At 51.7% G+C, this 13,079-nt stretch overlaps 1 protein-coding gene across 3 annotated transcripts in view; it reads left to right on the top strand.

Moving 5' to 3' along the window:
• Window positions 1-13,079, top strand: part of CEMIP (cell migration inducing hyaluronidase 1) — a 170,235-nt gene that overhangs the window by 141,406 nt on the left and 15,750 nt on the right. For all 3 annotated transcript variants that reach the window (XM_053595324.1, XM_053595325.1, XM_053595323.1), the window contains exons 15-22: window positions 585-654; window positions 1,517-1,645; window positions 3,858-3,943; window positions 4,987-5,118; window positions 8,302-8,337; window positions 8,415-8,570; window positions 9,984-10,164; window positions 11,256-11,471. In XM_053595324.1, coding sequence (XP_053451299.1) covers window positions 585-654; window positions 1,517-1,645; window positions 3,858-3,943; window positions 4,987-5,118; window positions 8,302-8,337; window positions 8,415-8,570; window positions 9,984-10,164; window positions 11,256-11,471 — 1,006 coding nt within the window. The remainder of the gene's footprint in view (window positions 1-584; window positions 655-1,516; window positions 1,646-3,857; window positions 3,944-4,986; window positions 5,119-8,301; window positions 8,338-8,414; window positions 8,571-9,983; window positions 10,165-11,255; window positions 11,472-13,079) is intronic.

Raw genomic sequence — 13,079 nt, 5'->3', positions numbered from 1 at the left:
GGGCTCTGAGTGGCTTGGGCCTCACAGCCTATAACTGCCCACAGCTGCGGCTGTCTGGAGAGTAGGCCGGAGTGAGTCTTTTGCCTTCTCCCTTCTCAGTTTCTTTCCTGTGCATCCTTCTTGTCCAGAGAGGACCACTGTTCTCATCCTTGGGACTTTTCCTGATGCCACACAGTGTTCTCTGATGAGAGGAAGGGGGCTGCCCCCACGGCACTCACAGTGTGTATGTGGAGGCCCCAACCACACTCACCCTTTTCTGGACACAAGAAAGAGACAGAGAGACAGCGAGAGTTCCCAGTGTGGCCAACCTTCTGACTCCAAGGCCCCTCCCTCAGACATGGCTACTTTTCTGGTTTCCTCTGACTTCCATTTATCTTAGAGCTAATCCCAGGCTTCACTCACACATGCTTCTACTACCTTAAAGACCTGTGCCCTTTTCAATTGCTGAACATTTTAAGTTCTTAAACTTAAGCACCACACTTTAGTGACAAACTGAGTTTCAGAAGGACAAATCAATGATTACTCAAAGCTCTGAGGGAGTTTCTTCAGACCAGTTAATACTCAATCTCTGCTCCTCCCCGTAGCGCCGTGTCCACCTTCTGGATGGCCAATCCCAACAACAACCTCATAAACTGTGCTGCAGCAGGGTCTGAGGTGAGCAAAAACAGCCACGCTTTGCAGAAAACGAAGGTGGGGGCTAGGAGCTGGAGGCTAGGGGTCCGCTGAGGCCAACCTAGAAACAGGTGCTCTGAGCCCCAAGTCCAGATATCCACACAGCCAGGCTTAGCTACGTGAACAGAAAAACAGGCTAGGGGGCAAGTGGGGGCTCCTTTGGATCTAGTTTTAAAATGATAACTAATGGCCACAGGTAATGAGTGGCTGAGCACTTAATGTATAACACTTATTATTAGAATGAAATTATTTTAGCTTAGTATGGTACCTGGCATATCAGCTTTGTAAGCTGACATAACTTGATCCTTGCATCAACGTATGACATAGGTACTATTATTACCCTCGTCTGATGGGGGAGGAAACTGAGGCAGGGACAGCTCACGTGCCCAGGCATACCCACAGCTGGGAGGTGGTGGCAGGATCGGAGCCCAGCATCCCGTCTCCTTAGCCTCACTGTCCCGCTGCTGGCCTCCCATGGGACCCTGATGGGACAGGTGCTCTCTCTGGGACTCTGCTTCTGTATCTGGGGAATGAAAGAAAAAGGTGGAAAACATTCATGTAGTCCTCCCCTCCTGTGTCAGGAGGAAGAGTGTAACCCTTCCTGTAGTGACACCAACACCCCGCAGTTAGGATCACAGCTCTGTTAGAGTAGGACCCTACATAGGGTTTTAACTGCCAGGGTGGACCCCACAAATACAATTTGTCTCAGACTTTTCACTGTTTCCCTTCAAGAACCGGGCCACACGGAAGTGTGCTGGGGGTAGGCGGCAAGGACCAGCCAGGGCAGTGTGGCCTGTGAGGTTGAGTTCTGTGGCTTTCTTTACCCTCTGCTCTCCCCCAACAGGAAACTGGATTTTGGTTCATTTTCCACCATGTACCGACAGGTCCCTCTGTGGGAATGTACTCCCCAGGTTATTCAGAGCACATTCCACTGGGAAAATTCCATAACAATCGAGCACATTCCAACTACCGGGTAAGTCTTTCCAGACTGGCCTCTCCCACCAGCCTCTTGGTCCCCCTTCCCAGGCCTGTGGATGATTAGTGCTGGGACAGCCACTCGACTACAGCTGGGAACAAGTGATTCTTACCATTGGTCTCGAAGAAAACAGAGCAGCCTTGTGAGAGCTCGCAGGCCACTGGCGTTCTTCACAACACTCTCCTGTGGTGGTTTCCACACAGGCGTTGACTTAGCATCTGGCTGAAGACAGAAGCAGCGAGAGCCACCTTCACCCTGGCTGACATGATGAGAGCTTCTCTCAGCCTCCCCTGAGCTGAGCCTGAATTTGATTTGCAATTCACTTGGTGGGGATGGATGTAGTGTCCAGGATGAAAAGTTAGGCCTGACCCATGTGCTAAAGAAATCCCTTTGTGGGTCCTGAACGAAGGGAGAGGCAGCACCGGAGAGCTCTCCATGGCTCCCTCTTGGCTGTTTCTCTGGGAATGGGTTGCTCCATGGATGCAGAGCTAAGTAGGCAGATGGGGACAGGGGATTCCTCCCTCACCTTCATCCCCTCAATGACATTTCCTAAGAGCCTGCTGTACATCCAGCACTGACCTCAGTGCTGGGAAAACTGGGCAGGGAGGCTGAGTACCAAGGGGATTAGGATCTCAAGCCTGGTTAATGGAGCTCAGACTGAGGCTGAGCCCAGAGATGCTGCCCTGGGGTCATTGGGGGCGGACTCTGTCCAGCCCTGTATAGACAGGCTTCCAAGTGCTATGGCTGATGGTCAGTTCCTATCTCTACTGGTCCAGTAGAAGAAGCTGAGGCTCCTAGAGAGGAGAATGACTACATTCAGGGTCCAAAAAAAAAAAAAAAGTGAGAAAAGCTCAACTGGGAAGAAGCCTAAAAAGAAGAGATGCATTCTGGGGGCAGATCTGTGCCCACATCTGGGAGGTAGGCAGGAGGGGCCAGTAAGGGGAATGAGCAGGGAGAGGAGAAACCCTGGGCAGTGTCACATCCCAGACACTAGGAAAGAGGACAGTTTTGTGGGGCAGTGGGCAGATGTATAGAAGGCAACAGTGTCACCTGACAGAGGCGAATTCTTGCAGGGCCTCAGATAGGGCATTTCTGAGGCTGTCAAGGCCTCTGGGAACTGTCTCCATGCAGAGGTGCTAAGGCCATATTGCCATTGAGGGGCAGGGGAACAGCAGAGAGGATGTGTGGGGTGCTTGTTGAGATGCCCACCTCCCCTTGAGAAGCCTTGGCATGAGAAGAGGAGGTGGCCACATAGTGCCCAGAAGCCTTGCAGAGGCTGGAGGAGGCAGGAAGGTGGGGAGAGGGTTTCCAACAAGAAGACGGTTTAGGTGCGGGTGGGTCTTGAGGAGGGAAAGGAGCAAAGAGGAACCTCCAACTTAGCTGGTTGGATTGTCTGGGTGAAGGAAGGGGCCCATCCTTGGTGTTCATGCCCAGGAAGCCTTGACTCCTGACTGCAGCATGAGGGTCCTGCCCCAGGGCTCTTTGCCTGGGGTGCCTTATTTAGTCCTCACGGCCACCCTGTGAAATAGGCGTTTTGCAGATGGCATGGCTAAGGCTGAAGGGATGAAGGAGGTTGCCCAAAGTCATAGTTCATAAGAGTAGAGCTGGGAGTGGACTGCACATCTCTGAGTCCAGGGAGGAGGTAAGACTAAATGGTGGCCTTACCGGGCAGCACTGTTCAGCTGCTTCAATTTCCACCAACCCATGATTGACAGTGTGGACACCTCTGGAGCCAAATAGGAAAGCCAGGTTCTCCTGTCAGGTCAGGCAGGAGAGAAGGAAGACTGGGAAGGCCACTGTCCCCTGCCCGAGGTAAAGATGAGACTTGGGTTCATCATTTCCTTTAAATCATTGTGGACAAATTTCCCAAGAATGTTTTTGATTGGAGCCTGGGCTAATGACTTTCTAAAGCAGTGTCAGTTCTGTGTGTGAACTTCGTTGCGTGGCCTTGAAAGATACACTTAACTTCTCTAGACCTTGGTTTCCTCATCTGCACCTCAAAGAGGTCAAATATTCCAGATTTGGTCTGAGTGAGGCAGGATAAGGCAAGTTCCTTACCTCCCCTACTATCACCCTCGACTTTGGTTAGCGCAGCCCAGGCACACAGCTGGCCCTCCTGGAGCATTCAGGAGCGTGCTGTGAGGCTGCATGAGGAGACGCCTGAGGCCCACAGGAGAGCTAACATGTCCCTGCATGTCTCTTCCCCCAGGCTGGCATGATCATAGACAATGGGGTCAAAACAACTGCAGCCTCTGCCAAGGACAAGCGGCCCTTCCTCTCTGTCATCTCTGCCAGGTACTCAGCCCTCGGGAAGATACCACCACAGCCACCTTGTGGTCCAGCTCTTTCCCCCTCCTCATTCATTTCATTCATTCATTCACAGAGCAGCTGTTGGGGTCTTTCTGTGTGCTGGGCATTGAGCTAGGTGTTCAGGGTACCATGGAGCAAAGTCTGAACTAGGATTCAGGCTCTAGTAGACAAAGGGAGAAAGAAACTCCTAGAGGAATTTTTTGCCGAGATTCCTCAGCAAAGCCAGTAGGAATGGTGAGGGTCATGGCAGGTTAGATCAGGATGGGGAGGGTCACAGAGCTTAGACCAAGATGAAAACGTAAAGAGAAGAGAAAAAAATGTCACCATCGATTTCATGGGAAAGCCTATTCAGGTTGTACTTATAAATAAGTCTAGAACTCAGCTGGAAGCTGGGGGTACTTTTAAAAGGTCATTAGGGAGTCAAGAAAGATAAATTCAATAAAAGTAGCCAGAATTAAAAAAAAAAAAAAAGGTCATTAGGGAGATCAGTATCCTTTAAAGGGACCAAGTGGCCTGGTTTTCATCAACAGTGGTAACACTTGCAGCATGGTGATGCCCGCAGAACATTCTTGTTAAACTGACATCCTTGAACATCCAGGCTCCCCATTCCATTTGTGCCAAGAAGTGCCAAAGAAAGGCTCAGGGTGACTGCCGGGGAGTGGAAGGTTTGGGTGTCTCCACCCTCTCCTTCCAGGCCCCACGGGCTACATTGAATGCCTGGTGTGGGACTGGCTGCTTGAACTTGCCTCTGTGCTGATGACCCTCAGGGGCAGGTTTCTTAGTGGTGCTGATGAGGAGTGGAAGGGACCCGTTTGTGGCCTCATGGGGTGAGGGGCCCTGGTAGAAAGGCTTCTTGCTTCTGTGATGAGCTCAGAGAGTTCCTTCCAGAGTCCAAATGATATGAATCATTTTCTGCTTACTTGGTGCCTTCCGGGGTAGCAAGTGAGAGCTTCACAAAGCCCAGAGGGGTCAGCCAGGCAATGCCCCGACACCGCTCCGTGCACCCCCCCCCCCGCACTGTGCTGCAGGTACAGCCCTCACCAGGATGCCGACCCGCTGAAGCCCCGTGAGCCAGCCATCATCCGGCACTTCACAGCCTACAAGAACCAGGACCATGGTGCTTGGCTACGTGGTGGGGACGTGTGGCTAGACAACTGCCGGTGAGGGGATGTGGCCTTGGGACACGGGGGACCTGGCACTCTCCCCCACCCCTCTCAGGGAAGGAGAGCAAGGCAGAGAGAGGAAACAGACATGCTGAAGTTTGGCCTCTGGTCATCCCCCCAGACAGGCTGGGGAATAGAATGGCGGCAGGCAGGTGCCAAAAAATAATAAAATCATCATCAAAAAATAAAACCTAAAAATTGGCTTCAGCCTGCAGTGTCAGGGGCTGTGGGTCATGATTTGCCTCCAAATAGTCACTGGGTCTGGCTCTTTCAAGGTCATACAGCCTGTCAGCTGAGGGAGGGAAGAAGAAGGAAGCCAGAATATTCTAGGTACCTGCCGTGTGCCAAACCCTTGGTTGCATTTCTTTCTTACCTTGTTTCTCAAAGATATAAATGGTTATTTCCACTTTAGAGATGTAAACCAAGGTTCCATTTAGTGAGTTTCCCAAGGTAAGTGTTTGGGGTAGGATTTGAAGCTCCAAGTCACTGGGCTCCAAGGCCCAGATGGAAAAGGCAGAAAGACCCAAGTTCTTGTGTAAGGGTCCTGTGTAGACCCACCCGCCCACCCTGGATGGGGACCTGGACGGGGACCTGGACGGACAGGAAGCTGAGCTGGAACTTGTCTTAGGGGATACAGTGACATGTTCTCATTGTTTGCCCTTTGTGAGATAAGAAATTCTTGAGTATAGGAAATAAATGGATTTTTCCATTTTCTGGTGACTAAAGGAGAAATAAAGGTGAAAGGAAATAAGAGGAAGTGAAAAGTGTGTGAGGAGCAGAATCAGCAGAGAGGGAGATGGAGAGAGCTGAGATCTAGAGAGGGACTGACCCAGGGACGGGGCCCCAGGCAGACGCAGCGGGAGCCAGAGCCGCAAAGGGGCCTCTCTGGGGGAGAGAGGTCACTGTGCCGGGAGAAGAGATGCCTTGGGCTTTGAGAAGGGGCTGGAGGTGGAGGAAGAAGAGAGCTGCCTGGGGAAGGGTCTTGTTCTCTTGAGGGCAGAAGTTCCTGGTGTGGCACAGAGTTGGCTCAGTGGAGGGAAGAGCTTTCCTTCAGTATGGCATGCTAGTCCACAGGCGAGGCTGCCGGGGGCTGCTCTCCTAGAGCAGAGGCCCAGTGACACCTGAGTGGGGCACTAGGCAGGAGGCAGCTGGAAGCCTGGGGTGGAAGGAAAGTGAGGTGGCATCAGTGCTAAAATTCTCTGCAGTGTTCTAAGTCTGGCGATTTCTTAGTTCTGGTTAGTTGGGCATTTTGGAGTTTAGGTCTCTTCAATGACAGTAAATGCCAGTTTGGGGGCAGTCAACGACAATGTGAAGCCAGGCCCTGGGGCTCACACCTGTAATCCTGGTACTGTGGGAAGCCAAGGCAGCTGGATCACCTGAGCTCATGAGTTGGAAACCAGCCTGAGCCACAGAAAGACCTCATCTCTAAAAACACTGGGCGTTGTGATAGGCACCTATTGTCCCAGCTACTTGGGAGGCTGAGGCAAAAGGATCACTTGAGCCCAAGAGTTTAAGGTTGCTGTGAGCTGTGACACCATGGCACTCTAGCCAAGGTGACAGAGTGAGACTCTGTCTCAAAAAAAAAAGAAAGAAAGAAAAGAAAAAACAAAAATCGTGAAGCCTCCCTGCCCCTGTGAATAGGGGCTTATCTTTTACTTGTCTGCCACATGCATCCAAATAGTACAGAATCTGGCGGGCACCAAGGCTGTGTCCTACAAGTGGATGAGGTTAGTGTAATCAGGGGCTGAATGAAGATGGTGATCCCTTCAAGGACTTTGTACAAATGTTTCTCATTTGAGAAAGCTCTCTCTAGTAACCCCGGATGCAGGCCAGGGTGGGTGGGGTGCTCCTGGAGGCAGGGTAGCCAGCCACGACTCGGCAGCAGAGGCTGACACTGAGCCTCTGGGATAGTGGGTTGGCTGGATGGAAGATGTCTGTGCCTTAGACACGTTGAGTTGAGGTGCTTGTGAGACATGATGTGGAAATGCCCCAAATTGTGGAAGAACAGGTGTGAAAAGTGACTGATTTTGGAGTCACCAGATTGGTGAGTGTGAGAGCCGTGAGTCTCGGTGAGGTTCTCAGGGACATGGAGGAGGATGAGGGGCCCAGTCAGAGAACTGGGTGACAGAAATGACAGTAAAGTCCATGAGAGGGCTGAGAGACACGAAGAGGGAAGTTCTGGAAAAAAGCTGGAGGGCACCCTGCATGATGGGCCTGGAATGAGATCTGAGCTAGGCCGGCTTTAGAAAAAGGGAAAAGCACGTGTGCCCTGAAAGACAGTGAGCAGCACCCCCAGGGCAGGCAGGGAGCTGGAAAGCAGCAGGCCACAGGATGAGCCGGTGCCGCGGAAGTGCAGGAAGCTGGAGTCATCAGGCCCATGAGCTTGGGTTTGTGGGTGATGTGGAGCCACTGGAGGTTTTAGGAAGCAGAGAGATTGGCAGGGAGATGAGCCCACCAGGTGTGCAGGCAGGTGAAGGCAGAAGAGGCATAGAGAACAACTGTATCTGCCCCAGTGACAAAGGAAATGAAGGTTGCCACCAGGTTTGGCCAGAGTCTGGCAGCACAAACCCACACAGTCCCTTGTCTCTCCCTACCTCTCGTTACTCCAGACCAGGCTCTCTCCAGTATGATGTTCATCCTGACCCTTAAAAAGGGCAGAGCCGGGAGCTGGGGAGCTGGTCCCATGCACCTGCAGCGCTGCCTTGCACTTCGCAGGGCTAGTACCTGCCTGACCTCCAGAAAGCCTGGAGATTAGCTATTTGGGCTTCCTGCTGTGGTGAATAGGAGTGAGGATGCAAAAGGGAAAGTGGAACTGCATTCGCATACTCAACTTTAACCAGCCCAGTCCTGAGGATGGGTTGTTCTCCTGATCCAACCTCCCACTGAGCCCTGTGTTCACAGAGTAGAGGTCTAGAGGGAGAGGCACATGGCCCACAGTCTTCATGCTGGGAATGAAAAATGCCACCAAATGCTGAGAACCTCCGGGGTCACCAGGTTTTCTCTGCAGTCAGAGGCTGAGTGGGAAGGGACCCGAATATCACCTCACTGTGCAGATTGGGGGAGTCCCAAGACCCTCAGCAAAGCCTCCACCTGTGTAAAGACTGCTTTCCCCACAGCATCCCCGGGGGCAGGGAAGGGTGTGGAGGCAGGCACACTCTGACCATCTGCTCTTATCCCCAGGTTTGCAGACAATGGCATCGGCCTGACCCTGGCCAGGTAAGAGCTACTACATGTGTGGCCCTGTGTGGGAGCGTGTGTCTGCACATCTCACCTCAACCATCTTCTCTCTGCAGTGGTGGAACCTTCCCGTATGATGACGGCTCCAAGCAGGAGATAAAGAACAGCTTGTTTGTTGGAGAGAGTGGCAACGTGGGGACAGAAATGATGGACAACAGGATCTGGGGTCCAGGTGGCTTGGACCACAGTGGAAGGACCCTTCCTATAGGCCAGTAGGTTTGCCACTGTAGCAGCTCCTTGTTCTGTGAGACTTAACCTGACTGGCAGCTTCCCCTCCCCTTGATGTAGGGGAAGAAGCTGCTGGGGTTTCTGCTTATCAACTATGAGTTACTCAGTCCTTTACCAGGCAAAGAGATCACTGAAGCCACAGATACTAACCACAGAGCAGTGAAATCTGGAGTGGGGAGAGAGAAGTCAAAAAATTGTGTTGATCTGAGCAACCAGGGTGGCACGGCCATCAGAACACATGCGGTCCTGGGCTACATTAATGTCAGTTAGTATCCGGGATTTAGGGACCGTGAGGCCCATTCTCTGGTGACAGCACACTCCCAGGGAGTGTTTCATTTGCCTCTAAGGGTGAGGAAGTAAGAGAGTCAGTCCAAAGCACACTTAAAGGAGAAAACTAGGAGGGCAAGAAAACCCAAAGCCATGTCACATGCAGACTGGGGTCTTCAACCAGGAAAGGGGATCATTGCTGGGAGGACAACAGGGGGCAGCTGTCACACATTCTTGGGGCTGCCACGCACATCAGGAACGACTCTCATTCCACATGAGCCCTGAGGGTGAGGATTGGGTTAATGCAGGAAAGATTTTTTTTTTTTTTTTTTGCAGTTTTGGCCAGGGCCAGGCTTAAACCCGCCACCCCCCATATATGGGGCCAGTGCCCTACTCCTTGAGCCACAGGCACTGCCCAAGGAAAGACTTTTTTATCAGATTTGTCAACAACAGACCAGCAGGGCTGTCCTGAGGAGTCCCAGGCTGTGTTGCCGGGGGAGTTCAGGCATGGGCTGGATGATAACCAGGTGTCAGGAGAAGGGTGTGGGGGACTTGGAGAGTTGATGATTTAACAGGGAAAATGGACTCAGGCAGTTCCTCAGAAAGCTGCAGGCTGGGTCAGTGGTAAGGAGTCTATCCCCCTCTGCTGGAGTTTCTTCCTCTGGAGAGCAAGGGCCAAAGCTAGTGAGCAGCTGGCGGTGGTCCCTGAGCTCCAAGTGATGAGATGGACCCCTCTTGCCTCCCTGAGCTAGCTTTCTTCCCTTTCTCTAGAAAAATATAATTCCGGCAGCTAGAGTCAGGACACAAAATATATACACACCTAAAACTTCCAACCTGAGTAGATATGTATCTTTGAGAAGCTTTTGCAAAGGCAGAATCAGGGTCTCTTTCAGTGCCAGCTGACCCAAGTGAAAGCAGCCCCTCTCTCAGCCGTGCTAGTGACTCCAGGATGGCATATTGAGAGTTCTCTGCAGAGGGTCACCATGCATGCTTTCTCGGGGAGTTAACTAATGAATCTGCATTGACCGGGTGAAGGGAGTTGCTAGTTGTGGGGATCAGGGATGGCTTTACCCAGGGAGTCTCTGAGGGGGCGAGCCATGGCATGACATCTTGCCTCCTTAACTCTGTAGGAATTTTCCAATTAGAGGAATTCAGTTCTATGATGGCCCCATCAACATCCAGAACTGCACCTTCCGGAAGTTCGCTGCCCTGGAGGGCCGGCACACCAGTGCCCTGGCCTTCCGCCTGAACAACGCCTGGCAGAGCTGCCCCCATAACAACGTGACCGGCATCGTCTTCGAGGACGTCCCGGTGAGTGAGGAGCCTGGGCAGGCTCCCAGCAAACTCAGACTGCGGGTGGTGAGTCACTAATCCCCCGGGCGGGAGTTGCAGCTTCTGCCACCACCGCAGGGTTTGAGAAACCTTCTCCAAGTGGGCTGGGCCATGTCCCGGTTTACACTGCATCCCCACTGGAAAAGTACAAGTGTAGGTCACCCCGCAGGTCACGTCTGGGTGAATGCCTGCTCACTCTCACCCTGCTGGAAACTCAGCTGGTCTCAGGAGGAGCCTGAGGCAGGACTTGAGGGCCCACAGCTGCTCCTCCCAGGGTCTTAGCTCTGCATGCTGAGTCTAGTGACCAGGCCACCTGAGTTGGCATAAACAAAACCAGCAGTTTCCAAAGGAAGTCTTTGCCGAAGACGGCCTGTGTTACCTCTCCCAGAGAGGAGAGTATAAACAGGGGCCTCCTCACTTAGGCAGAGCCTGCGAAGGAGAAGCCGAGGATGAGGGACTCAGGACACATCCAGGGCCTGTTCCTGAGGCTGTGGGTTCCCAGACCTTCCCTCCTCCTTTTCCCTGCTCCTGCCTTTGGCCTGTCTGCCCACTTACTGGCAGACTGAGGGAAAAGATGTAAAACTCAAATTACTTAATGCTTTTACTTGGGCTGCTGAGGGCCTGGAAGAGGTAAGTCATGGTATCTCCAGGGGCTGTTGCTGCAAGACTGACTTCCTGACACACCACACACTCACACATGTTCTCATACGTCTGGCCCCCCATGCTTGTGTGCACAGCTTCTACCACCTCTCTCTCGCACACGTTCAGACACAGCGCCCCCCTCACACTCCAAGCCGCGCACCCTGGGTGTCAGTGCAGTCCTCACGCTCACCCACTGCAGCCAGCCCTCCAGGGAGCAGAGGTCTGGGAGCTGAGGCCTGGTGAACCTTTGACCGTTGCTCCAGTCCATCTGAGAGGTCAGCCATGTGGTTGCTTACGGCGCCTGAGAGCATCTTTGCTTTGGCTGGTTTGTAATGTCAGTGGAAATCGGAAACCTCACCCCAGCCTGATGACGGCTGTAATTTCCCTTCACCTTCTGGCCCAGCCTAACTTTCTTGGGCTCTGTTTAGATTACTTCCAGAGTGTTCTTCGGAGAGCCTGGGCCCTGGTTCAATCAACTGGACATGGATGGGGATAAGACATCCGTGTTCCATGATGTCGATGGCTCTGTGTCCGAGTACCCTGGCTCCTACCTCACCAAGGACGACAACTGGCTGGTCCGGCACCCAGACTGCATCAGTGTTCCAGACTGGAGGGGGGCCATCTGCAGTGGGCGCTACGCACAGGTGGGGACTGCTCACTCACCTCCTTGTTCATATAGCATTTATTGAGTGTCTACTGAATGCTCGGGTCCGTGCCACACCAGGAAGAGAGACAGTTCCTCCTCCTTCTGAATTTCTTTTTTCTTTTCCCTTTCATCCAATAGAATTTTTACAAAGTCAGAGTCAGAACATTTGGAAAGTAGAAGGCTTAGAAAGAGAAATCCTCTGGGTCAAATGCTTGAATTCAAGTCAGGCTCCAGGACTGACTATGTGACCTTGGGCAGATTACTTAATACTCTTGGAGCCTCAGTTTTCTCACCTATAAAACTGGGATGATAGTTGAACCAACCTTCTTAGTGACCTTTGAGGGATGAATTCAGATAATACGTGTAAAATCTTTCACCAGCGCTCTCCAATAGAAATATAATGTAAGCCACATATGTAATCTTGAATTTTCTAGTAGCCATGTTATAAAGTAAAAATAAACAGGAGAAACTAATTTATTTATTAACATTTTATTTAACTCAGTATACTTCAAATACTACTCTCATGACTCTAATCACTATAGAAAATCATAAATGAAACATTCCACATTTTTTTCTGTTCTAAGTCTCTAAAATTCATATTTTATACTTACGGTTCACTCAATTTTCAACAAGGTGGAACGTAGTCCTACCAAAGCAATAAAGTTATGTTTAGTGGAGAAAATATTTTTTAATGTTCAATATTTTTCTATTTTTATTGATATATCATAGTTACACCTACTTTGGGGGTACATGTGATTTTTTGATACATGTATATGATGTACAATGATCCAATCAGGGTAATTGAGATGGAAAAAAAGACTTTACATGGCTTTTGTTTTGAAATTTCAGTTTAAATTAATGAAACTAAAGTTTAAAATTTGGACCCTGAGTCACTCCCGGGGCTCGGTGTCTTCCCCATGGGACCGCACAGGTCTGCACAGTGCATGGAAGGCAGCAGACTCCACTATTGGCCATCAGGATGTCATTGTTACTGCTCGTATTTGGATGAGTGGCTGATGAGTAAATGAAGAAGGGAGAGAGGCTCAAGAAAATGAAGAACTGTGGGAGTAGGAGGGCAGCACAGGGAGCAGGGTGTCTGGGTGGGGAAGGACGGTGTGCGAATGAAGAGGTGGCTTCCCTGCTGTCCTGCAGGCAGGCATTGTCTTCCCACGTGCACAGCAGGGATTAGGGTGTTTGGGGGTGGAAGAGAGGAGGGGACTAGAGTCAGGCTAAGAGGACAATGCCATAGGGGCCGGGTGGATGGGGTGCCAGAGGAGGGCAGGAGCTAACATTGAGCAGAGGAAGGCAGGGGCAGGAAGTCAGGGCAGTTGTCTCCGCAGTAGGAGGTGAGGTCATCTGCTGAGAATTTGGGGAGTAGGCCTGAGGAGAGGAGCCTGCAGAGAGAGATAAAGGCTTGGAAGAGCTGCTGTAGGGAGTGGGAAGTGCCCAGCCGAGACTGGACCCGCACTTCTGAAGAGTGCCTTCTCCCAGGCAGTGGGATTTCTCAGCCCTACCCATAGGTCCCCTGGGAAAGGAGGGGGCCTATGGAATGTTCCAGGGGAGGCTTCTGCTGCATGTATGGGCAGGGCAGGGGCCAAAATATGAA

Source organism: Nycticebus coucang, chromosome 6 (assembly GCF_027406575.1).
Source record: "Nycticebus coucang isolate mNycCou1 chromosome 6, mNycCou1.pri, whole genome shotgun sequence".
In the NCBI taxonomy this organism is placed as follows: Eukaryota; Metazoa; Chordata; class Mammalia; order Primates; family Lorisidae; genus Nycticebus; species Nycticebus coucang.
Note: the sequence above shows the minus strand (reverse complement) of the source record. Positions and strands in the feature narration are given on the sequence as shown.